Source organism: Ovis aries, chromosome 7 (genome assembly GCF_016772045.2).
Source record: "Ovis aries strain OAR_USU_Benz2616 breed Rambouillet chromosome 7, ARS-UI_Ramb_v3.0, whole genome shotgun sequence".
In the NCBI taxonomy this organism is placed as follows: Eukaryota; Metazoa; Chordata; class Mammalia; order Artiodactyla; family Bovidae; genus Ovis; species Ovis aries.
The window spans coordinates 42721740-42735966 of record NC_056060.1 but is presented as its reverse complement, the minus strand read 5'-3'; the positions used below and the strand labels follow the sequence as shown (position 1 = coordinate 42735966).

At 42.7% G+C, this 14227-nt stretch overlaps 2 protein-coding genes across 11 annotated transcripts in view; one reads left to right on the top strand and one right to left on the bottom strand.

The window, feature by feature from the left end:
• FRMD6 (FERM domain containing 6) overlaps positions 1 to 14227 on the bottom strand; it is a 267178-nt gene that overhangs the window by 73378 nt on the left and 179573 nt on the right. For 4 of the 10 annotated variants that reach the window (XM_012181347.4, XM_027971740.2, XM_027971741.2 and 1 more), the window contains exon 1: positions 11352 to 11435. The exons of 4 other annotated variants lie outside the window; for them this stretch is intronic. The gene's annotated coding sequence lies outside the window, so the exon portion shown is untranslated. Of the gene's footprint in view, positions 1 to 11032; positions 11436 to 14227 lie in introns of those variants that run through there. 2 more of the 10 variants (XM_042252322.1, XM_060419154.1) reach the window with 1 other exon arrangement.
• On the top strand, positions 10518 to 11279 carry LOC114115851 (putative uncharacterized protein FRMD6-AS1). The gene has a single exon (XM_027972248.1). The coding sequence runs from the start codon at positions 10518 to 10520 to the stop codon at positions 11277 to 11279; it is 762 nt and encodes a 253-aa protein (XP_027828049.1).

The following is a 14227-nucleotide window of genomic DNA, read 5'->3' as shown; positions in this document are numbered from 1 at the left end:
TCCCATCTTCCTCCCCATCCCACCCCTCTAGGTTGATACAGAGCCCCCGTTTGACTTTCCTGAGCCGTACAGTAAATTCCCGTTGGCTATCTATTTTACATATGGTAATGTAGGTTTCCATGTTACTCTTTCCATACATCTCACCCTCTCCTCCCCTCTGTCCATATTCTCTATGTCTGTTTGTCCATTGCTGCCCTATAGATAAATTCTTCAGTACCATTTTTCTAGACTTCATATATATGTGTTAGAATACGATATTTCTTTTTCTCTTTCTGAGTCACTCCACTCTGTATAATAGGCTCTAGGTTCATCCACCTCATTAGAACTGACTCGAATGTGTTTCTTTTCATGGCTAAGTAATATTCCACTGTGTATATGTACCATACCTTCCTTATCCATTCATATGTCGATGGACATCTAGGCTGCTTCCATGTCCTAGCTATTGTAAACAGTGCTGCAGTGAACAATGGGATACTTGTGTCTTTTTCAATTTTGGTTTCCTCAGGGTATATGCCTAGGAGTGGGATTGCTGGGTCATATGGTGGTTTTATTCTTAGTTTTTTAAGGAATCTCTATACCAGCCTCCACAGCAGCTGTATCAATTTACATTCCCACCAACAGAGAAAGAGTGTTCCCTTTTTTCCACACCCTTTCCAGCATTTATTGTTTGCAGACTTTTTGATGATGGCCATTCTGACTGGTGTGAGTGATATCTCATTGTAGTTTTGATTTGCATTTCTGTAATAACGAGCGATGCTGAGCATCTTTTCATGGGTTTGTTAGCCATCTGTGTGTCTTCTTTGGAGAAATGTCTGTTTAGGTCTTTATCCCACTTTTTGATTGGGTTGTTTGTTTTTCTGGTATTGAGTTGTATGAGCTGCTTATATATTTTGGAAATTAATCCTTTGTTTCATTTGCTACTATTTTCTCACATTCTGAGGCTTGGCTTTTCATTCTTGAGCCCACTCCAATCAGGTTTTTGTCCCTATTCCTCCACTATCATAACTCTTGTCAAGTTCACCAGTGACCCTGAGGTTGCTAAATCCAATAAGCAACTCTCAGCCTTCAAGCTACTTGACATGACATCACTGATTCACTCTCTCCTCCCTGATATTCCTTTTTTATTGTCTTCAGGTATATTCTTTTAACTTCCCTCTTGTCCCTCTGACTGCTCCTTCTCAGTAATCTTTACTTGTTCCTTCCCAGGTGGCACTAGCGGTAAAGAACCCACCTGCCAATGCAGGAGATGTAAGAGAGGCAGGTTCGATCCCTAGGCTGGGAAGATCTCCTGGAGCAGGGCATGGTAACCCACTCCAGTATTCTTGCCTGGTGACTCCTATGGACAGAGGAGCCTAGCAGGCTGCAGTTCATGGGGTCGCCAAGAGTGAGGCACGACTGAAGCAACTTAGCACCTTATCAACTCACCCTCTAAAGCCTGAAGTGCCTCAGGCTCAGCCCAAGTCCTTCATCACATAAAAAGTAACTCATAGTTCCTTCCTCCCATAGTATGGGTCAATAGAATTAATATCTACTAATAATAACACTATTACTTAGGGAATGGAAACAATTAGGTCCACTATGTCAGAAATACGTGCATATTTCCTTTGGCTTAAGGTACATTCTTACGAAATTTCTTCTCTTTTCCACAAACTATAAATACTGATATGACCTAAGCTTTGGTTCATGGACTGTTTTCCCTGTCTGCATACACTCCCTATATGATTTCATCCAAAGTCTGCTGGCGACTTCCAAATTTCTATCTCTAGCTTGGATCTCTTCCTTAAACTACAGATTCCTGAATCCAACAAACTGCTCAACTTCTCTTGGAAGCTGAACATAACATGTTCAAATGGCTCTTGGTTATCTTTCCCAAACCAGTTCCTCCATCAGAGCCCCATCTCAGTTCATGACAACTCCGCAACTATGCAAAAAGCTTTGGCGCTATCCTTCTTCTGATCTCTCTATGATATTCCTCAAAGAGTTGGCCAGGAAATCTTATTGGTTCTACCTGTAAAATAAATCTTGGTCAATTCTCACTACCTCCTCTACCGGTAGTGGTGTCTCTCAGCTGGATTATTGTGAACAGCTGCTAACTTGTCTTTGCCTCCAGCCTTGATTACCCCACTCTATTTTTCTGTCTCAACACAGTGGTTGGTGATTCTATTAAAATGCAAGTCAAGGCACCTTGCTCCTCTGCTTCAAACTCTCTAGTGACTTCTCTTTACACTCAGAGTAAAAGCTGAAGTTTTCATAGTGATCCACCAGGCAGACCTACACGATGAGCCCCCGAACATCCATAACTTGATCTACTACTACTTTGCGGCCTCCTCACTGGTCCTGGAACAGACCAAGCACACTTCTGCCCAAGGCCTTCACTGGTCCCTCTGCTGGGACACTCTTCCCCCAGTTATCTCTGCATGGCCAACTTCCTCCCTCAAATCACCTTATCAGTGAGCCCTACCATGACCACATTATTTGAAATTGCCAAAGGCTCTGCTTTCCTTCTTCAGCACGCCGAATATCCCTTACCTTGCTCTACTTTATCTTTCTCCAAACACATTTACTACTCTCTAAAGTACCATATAGCTTTGTTTGTTCAGTGTTTATCTCCTAATAGGATATAAGCTCCACAAAGGCTGGACTTTTTCTCTTTATTTTGTTCACTGTCTGTAGCTCTGGGGTCTAGAACAATGCCTAGCACACAGAAGGCATGTATTATGTTGAATGAATGAATGAATCTAATTAAACATTTAATAATTTCAATTTCATTATTTTCTTCTAAAATTTGAGACTTTTACCAAATCCTGAACATTTTTGTTGCTCCTAAAAAAATTCCTTTGTATTTGAAGACTACAAAGATCCCAGCCTGACTTCCTGACCCAGCACAAATGCAGCAGCCCCAGGGAAGCCAGAGCCATCTTATCTTTAGCCAACATTAGTTCTCCTCCAAGAGTCCACTTAGTCCTCACCGGGAAACATCTAATACATCTCCAAACACATATATTTCACTCTCCCACCTAGATAAGAAACAATTCTGCAAGATTTTCACTAAGTAGTCAGCACAGTACTCAGTACTTCATGCAGAAGTAAAAGCTGTTTTTTGATGGACTTGGCAAACATTTTTAAGTACTAGGTTTATTATGTTTAAGATATTATACAACACGTAACAGGACACAGGGTTATCTGAGGTATATGCTATCCTTTTAATGAATGATACTCCATGATTACCCTGGAGCATCCTGTGCCTATTTTGACTGGGTTTGTAACTATGCTGCTGCCGCTAAGTTGCTTCAGTCGTGTCCGACTCTGTGCGACTCCATAAATGGCAGCCCACCAGGCTCCGCCGTAAATGTCTTTCTAATGTGCTTAAATTTGTTTTTCTTAAATATCTCTTTGAAACTTTCAGACTATTAATTTTTTTTAAATGAATGGTTTAAAAATCTTAAGCTTTGGGCCTAACAGAAAATCGTAACATGGTCTGACCCACATTATATAAACTGTGATAATGGTAGGGCTTGGGGCTGGAGGAATAATAATTGCCTCATCCCAGTAATAGTGGCTTTCTTAAAAAGGACTCACATGAAATCTACAGGGTACAAGATAAAAAGACATGGACCACTGGTACTCTTTAAGTCTAAAAGTACTTTGTATAACATTATTCGTTACAAAGAGAAATTTTAAACTCTGTGAATTTACTTTTTGGCAGCTGGAAAGAAATCATTAGCAAGCAGGCAGAAGTTGGGGGAATGAGACTGCTGGAAATAGGAGTTAGGAAAAATAACTTGATCAATTAGAGATCAGTGGGACATGCCAGCTGTTCTTAGTGCAACAGTATAGATTGCCCAACATCTGTGACTGAGAAATACTACAATTTGTTGCCTATTTAATGTGATCAAAATACAAAATCTGTGAACAACTGCTTGTAAACAGAAACTTAGGGACTTCCAAGAACTAGAAATCTTCCTATACATCATTTCTTTTTGTCTTAAATAAGCACTAACTTTGTTTACTATATGTCATACACTGCCACTTGCTTTACATCTGTTATTTCACTTAATCAAAACAAGCCTATGAGATAGCTGCTACTATTATCTTCATTTTATAGAAGAGGGAAAGAGGTTCAGAGAGTTAAATAACTTCCCTAAGGATTACACACTGGAGAACAGTGGAGCCTAGATTTGGACCCCAGGGAACTAATCTCAAAAATCTTGTTCTTAACATTTATATTTTATTGCCGCTTTTCCATTTTGTCTTCAGAACTTATTACACTTTTCTCTAGCAATTTCAGTGAGTAGCTTGTCAGGCCCTATGTTGAACATTCTTTTCCCAGGTATCTTTTATTTTTAAAATCATATATGCTAAGTTTTTGCTTTTATAAGCAATATCTGACCTAAGCAAGCTATATTATTTACTCCCATTTATAAAACTTCAGGTTTTGTGTCTTTTTTTTAACCTTTTCCCCATCTTGCTAATGAGCCTAAGTTGAAATTCTGAGTCTTTCCTTAAAACATGACAATGTCTTTTTTTCTCTTGAGGGACACATGGAAAAAAAAAAAAAAATCTTCCTTCACAAGCACTTTATCTATTAGATTTCTCATAACCCTATGCTTTACAATAAGTTCTTCCTGGGGACAGCCATAGACTTCAGCATCAGAAATTCACTGTTGTTTTCAGTAGACAGAAATCAGAAACTGGATACTTCCAAGAATATTTAAGAAATGATAACTTGATGGGATTAGGGGGGATAGAGGAGAAAAGTGTATAGATGAGGGGACATAATGGCAAGAAGAAGCAAAAATGTATGTGTATTTACATATATTCTTATTCTCAAGAATGAACTTCTGAAAATATTTAGAAAGCAGTCCTTTGAAATTAGGGTCCATCTGAGACCATTTGGGCTTCCCAGGTGGCGCTAGTGGTGAAGGACCTGCCTGTCAATGCAGGTTAGACGTAAGAGATGTGGGTTTGATCTCTGGGTCAGGAAAATCCGCTGCAGGAGGGCATGGTAACCCACTCCAGTATTCCTGCCTGGAGAATCCCATGGACAGAGAGGAGCATGGCAGGCTACAGTCCATGGGGTCGAACAGAGTCGGACATGACTGAAGTGACTTAGCATGCACGCTAGACTATTCATGGATGAATAAAACAATGAGCCAGGAAGGACCTCAAGATGTCACCTACTTGGCACTTACAACCCAAAGTCTCACTGGAGAGCCCTAAGACAGAGGGCAGAAGGAAAAGGGGATTAAAGAAAAATTCCAAGGGTTCTGTGTAGGGGACAGAGATAGAGCAGCCTTGAGGAAGTGCAATTCTGCTTCACTGGCCACAGCTCCCTTTCCTCTGGGTAGGTCTGCCTCTATCCGAATAGAGCCATAGGATACCTTTGTGTGGCTCAGGAAGGGGCACCCCATCCTCCAGGCCAGTGGACTCACTGCTTGGACCACAGAGTCAGGGGCTGAGTTCCAGCCTTCAGATGGCAGTAGTCTAAATGAAACTGCAAGTCAGAAGCAGCTTCCACTCTTGGTGCTATCGTGAGCTGGAAGACTGAGTCACTCAGTCTTTTGGATCTTTAGTTCCCCTCACCTCTAAAACATGAAGGGGCTAGCTGACACCTAAGGTCCCTTCCTTCTTGCCAACTCTCAAGTGAAAGGCAACAACCAGTTGTATATTCCAAACTGTGTTCCTGAAACACTAGGATTCTGTGGGCCTAGCCAGAATCTAGACACTTGAGCCTTTAGTGTTTCTGGGATATTGTATTTTTTTCTCTGATGTTTCTGATGCATTTTTTTTCTTACTCTTCTTCCTCCCCCCCCATCTTTTTTTTTTTTTTTAATTTTAAGGTTATTCTTTCAATTCCAAAGTGCTCTTTCTTGAGCCATCAAAAGGTCATGCCCCACAGATCAGCCCCAGACCACCCAATGTCTACCAACAGAATGGATAAACTCAGTATATTTATTTATAGAAATAAAAGAAAAAAGAAGTACTGCTGCCTAAATCAATATGGACATGACACTATGTTGGATTAAAGAAGACACGAAAAAGAACTTACATTTGATTGCATTTAAGTACAGTCCAAGAACAGGTTAAAATAACATCACCAACTCCATGGATATGAGTTTAAGCAAACACCAGGAGATAGTGGAGGACAGGGAAGCCTGGCATGCTGCAGTCCCAGGGTCACAAAGAGTCAGACATAGTGACTGAACGACAACATGACAATAAAAAGCAGAATAGCGGTCATCCTTGGGGCAAGGTTTAAGACTGCATGGAGAAGCATGGGGGCAGGAGATGTGTACCTGGAAACGTTCTGTTTCTTGATTTGGGTGCTGGTTGCCTAAATGTGATCACTTTGTACTGTATACTTCTGATCAGTGCATTCTTCTGGCTGTATGTAATTACTGAGTAACAAGTTCAAAGAAATAAAGCCACAGGGACACCCACTCTATTCAAACAAAAACCATGTACTAAAACTGGGCAGCATAAGTGCTGCTAACAGAGGGGAAGAAAATTAATTACATTTCATCTAATGTGAATCAGACAAAGAACTACCTGAGAAGTTAAATGAGAAGCTTCATTAATTTTTCTAAAACCTTCATGCAGAATTTGCTTGATTTTTATAATGATTTCCTCCTTCACATGAAACTGCGGCTGTAAGGGAGTATAAAATATTGCTTTTCCATATATCTTTGTATGCCAGTAAAACATTATTGCTCAAGCTTCTATAACATCTGTGAAAAAGGCAATGTTATTAGAAAACATTTGAAAACATCAAAAGATAATCTAATTGGAATACTGAGGCTCCAAGTAGATACTTTTGGTCAAGAGTTATCATTATATCGCATTAATGAAATGACCTGGTTAATGACTACATCTCTACCTAGATTCTTGCTGTATAGATAAACTCTGCTGGGGAAAGGCATTTCAGAAAATGCTGTGATACAGACAACACCAAGGAAGCTCTGGGAAACAATGCCATCTCCTTTGCGCAGCGTTTGGCTCATCTGTGAATGTTTCAGCACAACATTTTTCTCAACCAGCTGTCAGATCACTGATTTCTTTCCCTTCCCCAGCGTTCTGTGATCCCTCTTTGATCAGCAGTGTACACTGCATGACTGGTCCATCTGATACATATGAAAAGTGATAGGACACAAAGCTCCATCAGAAGAAATTACACCACTAAATCATACAAGATAATTGGAACCACAGATTGCTTGTTTTCACTCAAAACTTTATGATAAACTCAGCCCTTACAGCTGGAGAGTCCCTCTGGACCCAGAGCATAGCGGGTAGGCATTAGCAGATCTCCCAAATGCTAGAGAACTAATTAAATATTTCTCAAATCATCAGAGTTTAGATGAAAAATGCTTCCAGCCTTTGAAATGCGAAGTGGTGGGACGGGGGTGTAGGGGAAGAAAGGACAGTGATAAGCATCCAATCTCTGAATGCAATATTTATAACACCAAACTAGTGATTCAACACAAACGCAGGCAAGGTTTCCAGGACAGAAGCACTATTTCAGGTTGTATATAGACCTTATAGTGCACCTTAGTTCTAACCCTTTTTCTCTCAGCGGAGAAGATCTTATTCTTTAATTTCCACTTTTAAATATAAAGCTTTCCCTACTTCAGTCTTTACCTCAATACTCATCCTTCTAAGTTTACATTTTCCTTGCAATTCAATGCCCAATTTTCTACTTCTTCCTTCCTCTCAAATTATCCCTTTAACTTGTTCCTACTTATTTTTATAGGCCCCCAAAGCCTCTTCCTCAGGATAATGTGCAATTCAACAGGCCCTCTCAACTACTCCCTATACCAAAGTTTAACTACAGAGGCCAACAATACCATTTTTCCTGTTTGGGTTTCAGGAAAGATACTTTTAACTAAAATTTTACCACTCATAAATTTCTCCACTAAATCTTTCCTTTTCCTCCTCCTACACTAAATTGTTTCCCACACAATTACAATGTAATCAAACACTCAAAATGTATAATTCTATAATCATACAAAGACATCCTAAAAATATATCATTGCTAATGTATGACACACACCCTTTATAACTCTGTTATTGGGAGTACAAGATAAAAAAACACTGGAGTTTTCTTTTAAGTTGTGTTTCTCATTTCTTGTTGAGAAAGAAGGGTAGAGGTGTGTCATACAACTGCTATATCAGAAACCATTCAAACTGTGTTACAAGATTCTATTGAAGATTGTAGACACACTTAAAACTTTTTTTTTTTTCCTTAAAAGAAGTTGTAACTGCATAAACAAAATCCAAAGCTTCTATAATCTGCCCAAAGGATACATAATACTTAAACTGGAGGTCTGTACCTCTTAATAATATATTTTTAATATATTATTTTTTAATAATAATAATTACTTAATACCTCCAGTTTCCCCATAGTCTTCATCTACCAAACCAGGGCATTTATGGGGTTGGTATTAATGAGTAGTAGGAAAAATTCATCTCTCCATAAATGGAGAAAACTTTCTATCCTTTAGAAGACTTGAGACAATATTAAAATGACTGGAGAAGGCTGGTGAAATTTAGTTCTGAACTCTGAAAACCACCTAAGGGATAATTTACAAATACCATCTGGGATCCAGGCAGCCTCATCAACAAAAGGGGAAACTAGTTGAGATCATACAAATCTAAAATTCACATACATTTTTACATCTGGACTGAATCTTTCCTTGGTACGGGCTTTCATGTATTAAAATAATTATTTGCAGGTTTTAGCTTTTTTTTTTTTTAAACCCACAGCCTCAGAAATCAAAATGTGCAACATCCAAGTTGAAAACTACAAAGAATTCCTTTATCAAAAAAGTTAGTTCTGAGACAGGATTCATTTACAGTAAACTCTGAACTTGATAGCCTAGTCAAAAACAATTCTGTTTGAAACTTTCATTTCAAGCATCTGCCACAAAAGGCTACAGAGTCTATTATGTCATAAGTTTTGAAAGCCAAAAGCTTTATAAATGCAGTCGAAAGTGGAAACAAAGTTCAGAATCTCAAAAAGGGCTACAGTTCCCCACCTCCCCATCCAATTTAGCTAGTCTATTTGAATGAGTTTTTAAATAACTTGTAGCTAAAACTTACTACCTAGCACATGGACATTTCCCTTTCAGAAGCAACAGTTTTTATCCTGGCCCATTAGGCTTTCTGGTAGAGCCAGGAGCATCTTAATTCTCAAGTTCAAATTATGTATTTGAAGCTAGTAGCCTACCCACCCCCGTTGCCCCCAAAAAGGAGGGGGGTAGAAGCAGAGAAAGATTTCCTGTCCCTTAAAGTGTTTGGGGCCCTGCAAGAACTGGTGATTACTGTGGTCCATCAGTGTCAGATCTCAGGCACTCTTACAAGCAATTCAAAGTGGGGGCTTGGGGGTGGGGGGTGGGGGTGCTGGGGGGAGAATTAGTTCATATTACAGACGGTCTGCTTTCTGGAAAAGATATCCCGCAGATAACTGGATAGCAGATATTCCCTGGGGGACCCTTCTCATCTAATAATCCCAGAAGTCCATTTTAATATGAAATATAAATCCAATATATTTACAAACATACTGAAAGAGCATTCAAATGTCAGCTGTCTCATATTGTGGAGTATTTTCATTTTTAACATAATACTTCTATTTCTCAAAACCACACCCAAGGAAAAATGATTAAGTGCTAGAAGCTTTTTTTTTTTTTTTTACTACAAAGGACAACAGCACAGGCATCTGTTTTCCTGCCTCTCTCTTCTGTTCTTCTCCCCTCCCCCACCTTCTACCCAGCAGGCGGTCTGTAGGTTTTGGTGCCTGTTAAAATTACTTTCTACAATGGTTTCATAATGCTGCAGATTCTGAAAAACTTCTGATCCATTAACAGTGCTGAGCCTAAACTTATGCTCTGTTCTAAGAAGAGAAATCCAAAAGTCAAAAGCCTTTTTAATGACAGATGTATTACGGAAAATTTTCCCCACAAAGTTTTGATGCTGTGAAATATCAACTCCCTGAAATCACAGAAAGGAAATGACTTACATTCTTGGAAAATGAAGCCACTAGCAGCTTTCTCCAATAGAATTCTCTAATCCCTAAACTACACCCTGTGGCAACGGGGGAGTATTTCGTGCAAGGACTAAATTTATATAGATGCTTATAAAAACCAATAAACAAACATTGCCAGGTCCCAGAGAAGAAGAGACGGAATCCTACATGAGAAATCCAGCAAGAGATACTTTTTCTGAACACTCAAAAAAGGTTACAGAGCACAAACTTGAAGTTAAAAGCAACCTGAGAATGCTTGCTGAAGTTTTCCTTCCCTGCTGTGGGCAATGCACAACTCCTGAGGGAAATACTGGCAAAACAGATTTTTGCTAGAATTCCAAACGAAAAGGATGTCAAGGAGCTAATATTTCTTTAGACACTAACTAAACAACTGCACGGCCTGAAAATTCGCCAACTTTCACCTCAACTTTAAAATGTGCTTATTTTGACAGCTTTCCATTTCTTCCTGCCTTCAAGAAAACGCCCTCACCATTAGATTATGCTGTCCCGGGACAAGAGGGCTGCTGTAATTCCCGTGGACCTCACTCGGATGGCCCCCAGCTGTCCATCCCTGACAGCTCCTGGCCCTCCTCGGGCACAAGCTGGGGGTCTCCTCGGCCCGGAGCCGGGCCTGCGCGTCGCCAGCTCCTCCAGGAACCCAACTACTGCAGGCCGCGCCCCCCACTCCCATCCCACCGAGGCCCCCTTCCGGCGTCGCCGAGGGAGAGCTCAGTCTCCGGCTCCCCCGACCAGGGACTCACGGGGACGGTGGGACAGACTCAGGTCCCCTCCCGCAGCCGGGCTGCCCGGGCCGGCGCGCGCACAACAGGCGGCACCCAGGCATTCGGGACTCAAGAGCTGGCCCCGCCGCCCGGGCACAGCAACGGGGCGTGACGGGCAGGCGTCCCCAGCCCGACCACCCGGGAGCCGAGCGCGAGCACCGATCCCGGGGTCGCAGCCCACAGTCCCGGCCAGCCTCCCCCCTCGCCGCAGAGGCTGCCCAAGGCTCTGCACCTTCCTCGTTGCCCGGCTCGGCTGCCCCGAGGCCCCGTTCTCCCTTCCCGGCGTGGGCGAGCTCCGACTCGCCAAGAAGCGACCTTCCTTCCAGTCCGGTGCCCGACGCCCAGCGCTGAGAGAGCGAGAAGAAGAAAGACGCGGAGAAGGGGACACCGCCTGGACTGGGGCTCGCGACTTCCAGAAGCCCTCCCGAGGTCCCGTCCCGCCGCCGCCGCTGCCGCCCGGCCGGCAGGGGGCAGAATGAGCGGCGGGGGCGCGGTGGCCGGTCTTGGAGGTCGGCTAGGGGAGTCCCCGGGTACCCGGCTCCTGTTCTTACCGCGGAGAAGGTCCGCAGCACCGGGCGTCGGACTATTCCCAGCTCTCCTTGCCTTCCTGTCTGCGCCGCGCCTGCCCTACTCTCAGCCCCTTGCCCTGGGCAGCCAGACGAGCGCTCCGCGTCCGCCCCGCCCACGCCTCCCGCCCCGCCCCCTGAGGCTCCGCCTCCAGCCCGCCCCGAGGTGGCGGGGGCAGTGGCAAAGCCGTTGCAGCAGAGCCTGGAGCTCGCGACCGCACGTGGAGCGCCTGCAGGCCCCGCCCCGGGCCCAACCAAGAGTCCCGCGGAGGGGTGCCGCGAGTCAGAGGCGGGAGAAAGCCGAGCTCGCCACGCCTCCGGGGTCCTGGGGAGGGAGGCGAGCCGCAGATGGATGCTATGTTAGGACCGCAGCCATCTAGGCTCTTCCCAGCAAAGCGGAGACGGAGGCGCGAGGGGACACTGTCAGCTCCCCCTAGTTCTTGCCTAATGGGCCCCTCTGACACCCGGCCTTTGCTTCCCTGTATCTCTACCTCCCGAGCTCAGTCGGGCTGGCCGGGGGCGGCAGTTTGGCCTGAGCTTCGTTTTAGTAATTCGGAACGACTCAGGGGAGGCCACTGGGCGAGGAGGCGGTCCCAGCGGAGGCAATTTAGCGATTCCTTACTCCCTCCAGTCCTGTCCCACACCCACCTGCCCATCCACCACTCGGGACGCCGGTCTTTCGCCGGTTTTTTGCTGGATGGAGGAGGCCCCGCGGAGGAAGTCAAGCCTTCCCCGCTAACTGCCTCTCCAGGTCTTCAGGTAGACACAGTCTCTGTTCGCTGTGGTTTTAGCGCCAGTGACCTCTCGGAAATTATTTTTACCCCCTCTGCTCTCGCTGGTAGCCGAGGGAGTGATGCAAAAGGCCAATGGAAGGTATTTTTAGGGCACTAAGACTCAAGATAGGAGATGGAGTGTTTTTTTGGGGGTCACCTTTTAATTGTTGGGTCTAGGGAAGGAGTAGGTTACACCTTTCCAGCCAGCCTGCGCCACTTGGACCAGCTTTGGGGGACTGGAGACAAGAGAGAAGAACCAGCCTCCACCTGGCTCCCAGGCCCGCAACCCACAGAACTACCCGCTCCCCGCGCCGGGGCTTCTACCCTCCTAGGTCTTCTGGTGCCTGCTAATCCGGTGAGCCCTCGCCAGGGGCGGCTGTAACGCCCACGGGGCCCCTCACTAAGGGACTGATGAGGTGCCTCTGGAAGTGACAAGGAGACAGGGAAACAGGACCTGACAAAGGACACTACCCCAAATCAGATTTATGCTAACAGAAGCCAGCTTTAAAATTGCCCTGCTCTTTTGATCCAAATATATAGTTTGATCCAAAAATAAAGTTACCTGTTGAAGGTATGCCTCTGTGCCTTATTTACATGGCAAAAGAAATTCCGTTTTGTGTCCACAGCCGGAGCTTACTAGAAATAGTTGTTTCACAGCTTTTACATTTTGGGAACAATGACATTAGAAATATTGGGGATGGTGATGTTTTTTGTCTTTCCGCAATCTATATATCCGTTGGGAGCTTATTTCGGATAAAGTCATGACTCCATTGTGGGAAGGAGGACAAGAACTATGTTCCAAAGACTGCCGTTTGAATGAGTTGTGTTTAATTAATAGACTAAAATTAAAAATTTGTTTGGTAGTTGATTACAACGTTGATATTTAAAAGTGGAGGTTTATACTTTTTCCTCTCATTTTTGACTTTAATATGCATTCAGAATCAGTGCATATTGAACAACAGTTGACAAGGTCTTAATTTGATATCTAATGAGATAACCCAAGTTTTCATATGTGAACATAAATGAGACAAGTGAGGAATATAACACTATCATGGAAAACAGTTCCTAAATCTGATTTTTTTTTTTTTCAGGCTTCATGCATAAAAATCTAGCAGATAAAGAATAACGTTGGATTGTGAAGTATTGCTGAAATTTGAAGTAATTAGATAACCCAGGGAGTAAAATATTTTAAACTACTTTTAAAAAACATGTGTTTAAGATTGGATTTATTGTCTAGGATTTGATTATAGCAAAATTTACTATATGAATTTTTAAAATCATAATGATCATGTTATTAGTATGAATACCATGATAAACATAGACTCTTCACATCTTACATTTTGTGAACTAAGTACTTTAAAATTCTTAAAAATCAGTTTTATAAACCCCTGAAACAACATAAGATTCAGGAAGGACTGCTTTGGAAAACACAGTCCACTCAAGATGGAACTGGAACTGAGAAAGGATGAGTTGTTTTAGAAGTTTCTTACCACAGGAAACGTTTTTCTGTGCTTATTATAATAAATAATGCAGTTTTGTAGGTAATTAAAGTTATATTTTATGATTCTCTTTGATGTGTAGGTATGGATTTATTTTCATTGGTATGATGAGATGTTTTCCTAAATATGAGATGTTGACCATCAAGTGAAACATTATCCTAAAACACATCTTAAGCTTTCTCCATAGCAATATAAATATTGTATGGTTTTGCTTTTTAGTTTTATTAGGAAGATATTATTCATCCCATAAATTTATTTATTGAGTACTCCCTTACACAAGCCCAGGGTTAGACTCTGGGATTTAAACCTAAAAATAGCATCTTATTATAGTTTGAGGGAACAGATGAACTTTATGCTTGGTATAGTAGAGATATGCAGGAGGGATAATGGGAAGGCCAAGAGTGGGCTTCAGACATTCCCTGTCAACTGAGATGGGAAGGATGAAAGAAAATCTGAGAACAAGTTGGTTGAAGTGGTGGTTCTCAAACTTGGTAGCACATTGCAACCACCTGGGGATTTTAAAAACTCCCGATGCCTGTGTTCCAGGAATATGGTTTAATTAGCCTAGGATGTGACCTGGACTTGGGGA

What these genes read in the sequence shown, in the direction of transcription:
- LOC114115851 (XM_027972248.1), top strand. Translation starts at nt 10,518, where the DNA reads ATGCTGTCCCGGGACAAGAGGGCTGCTGTAATTCCCGTGGACCTCACT.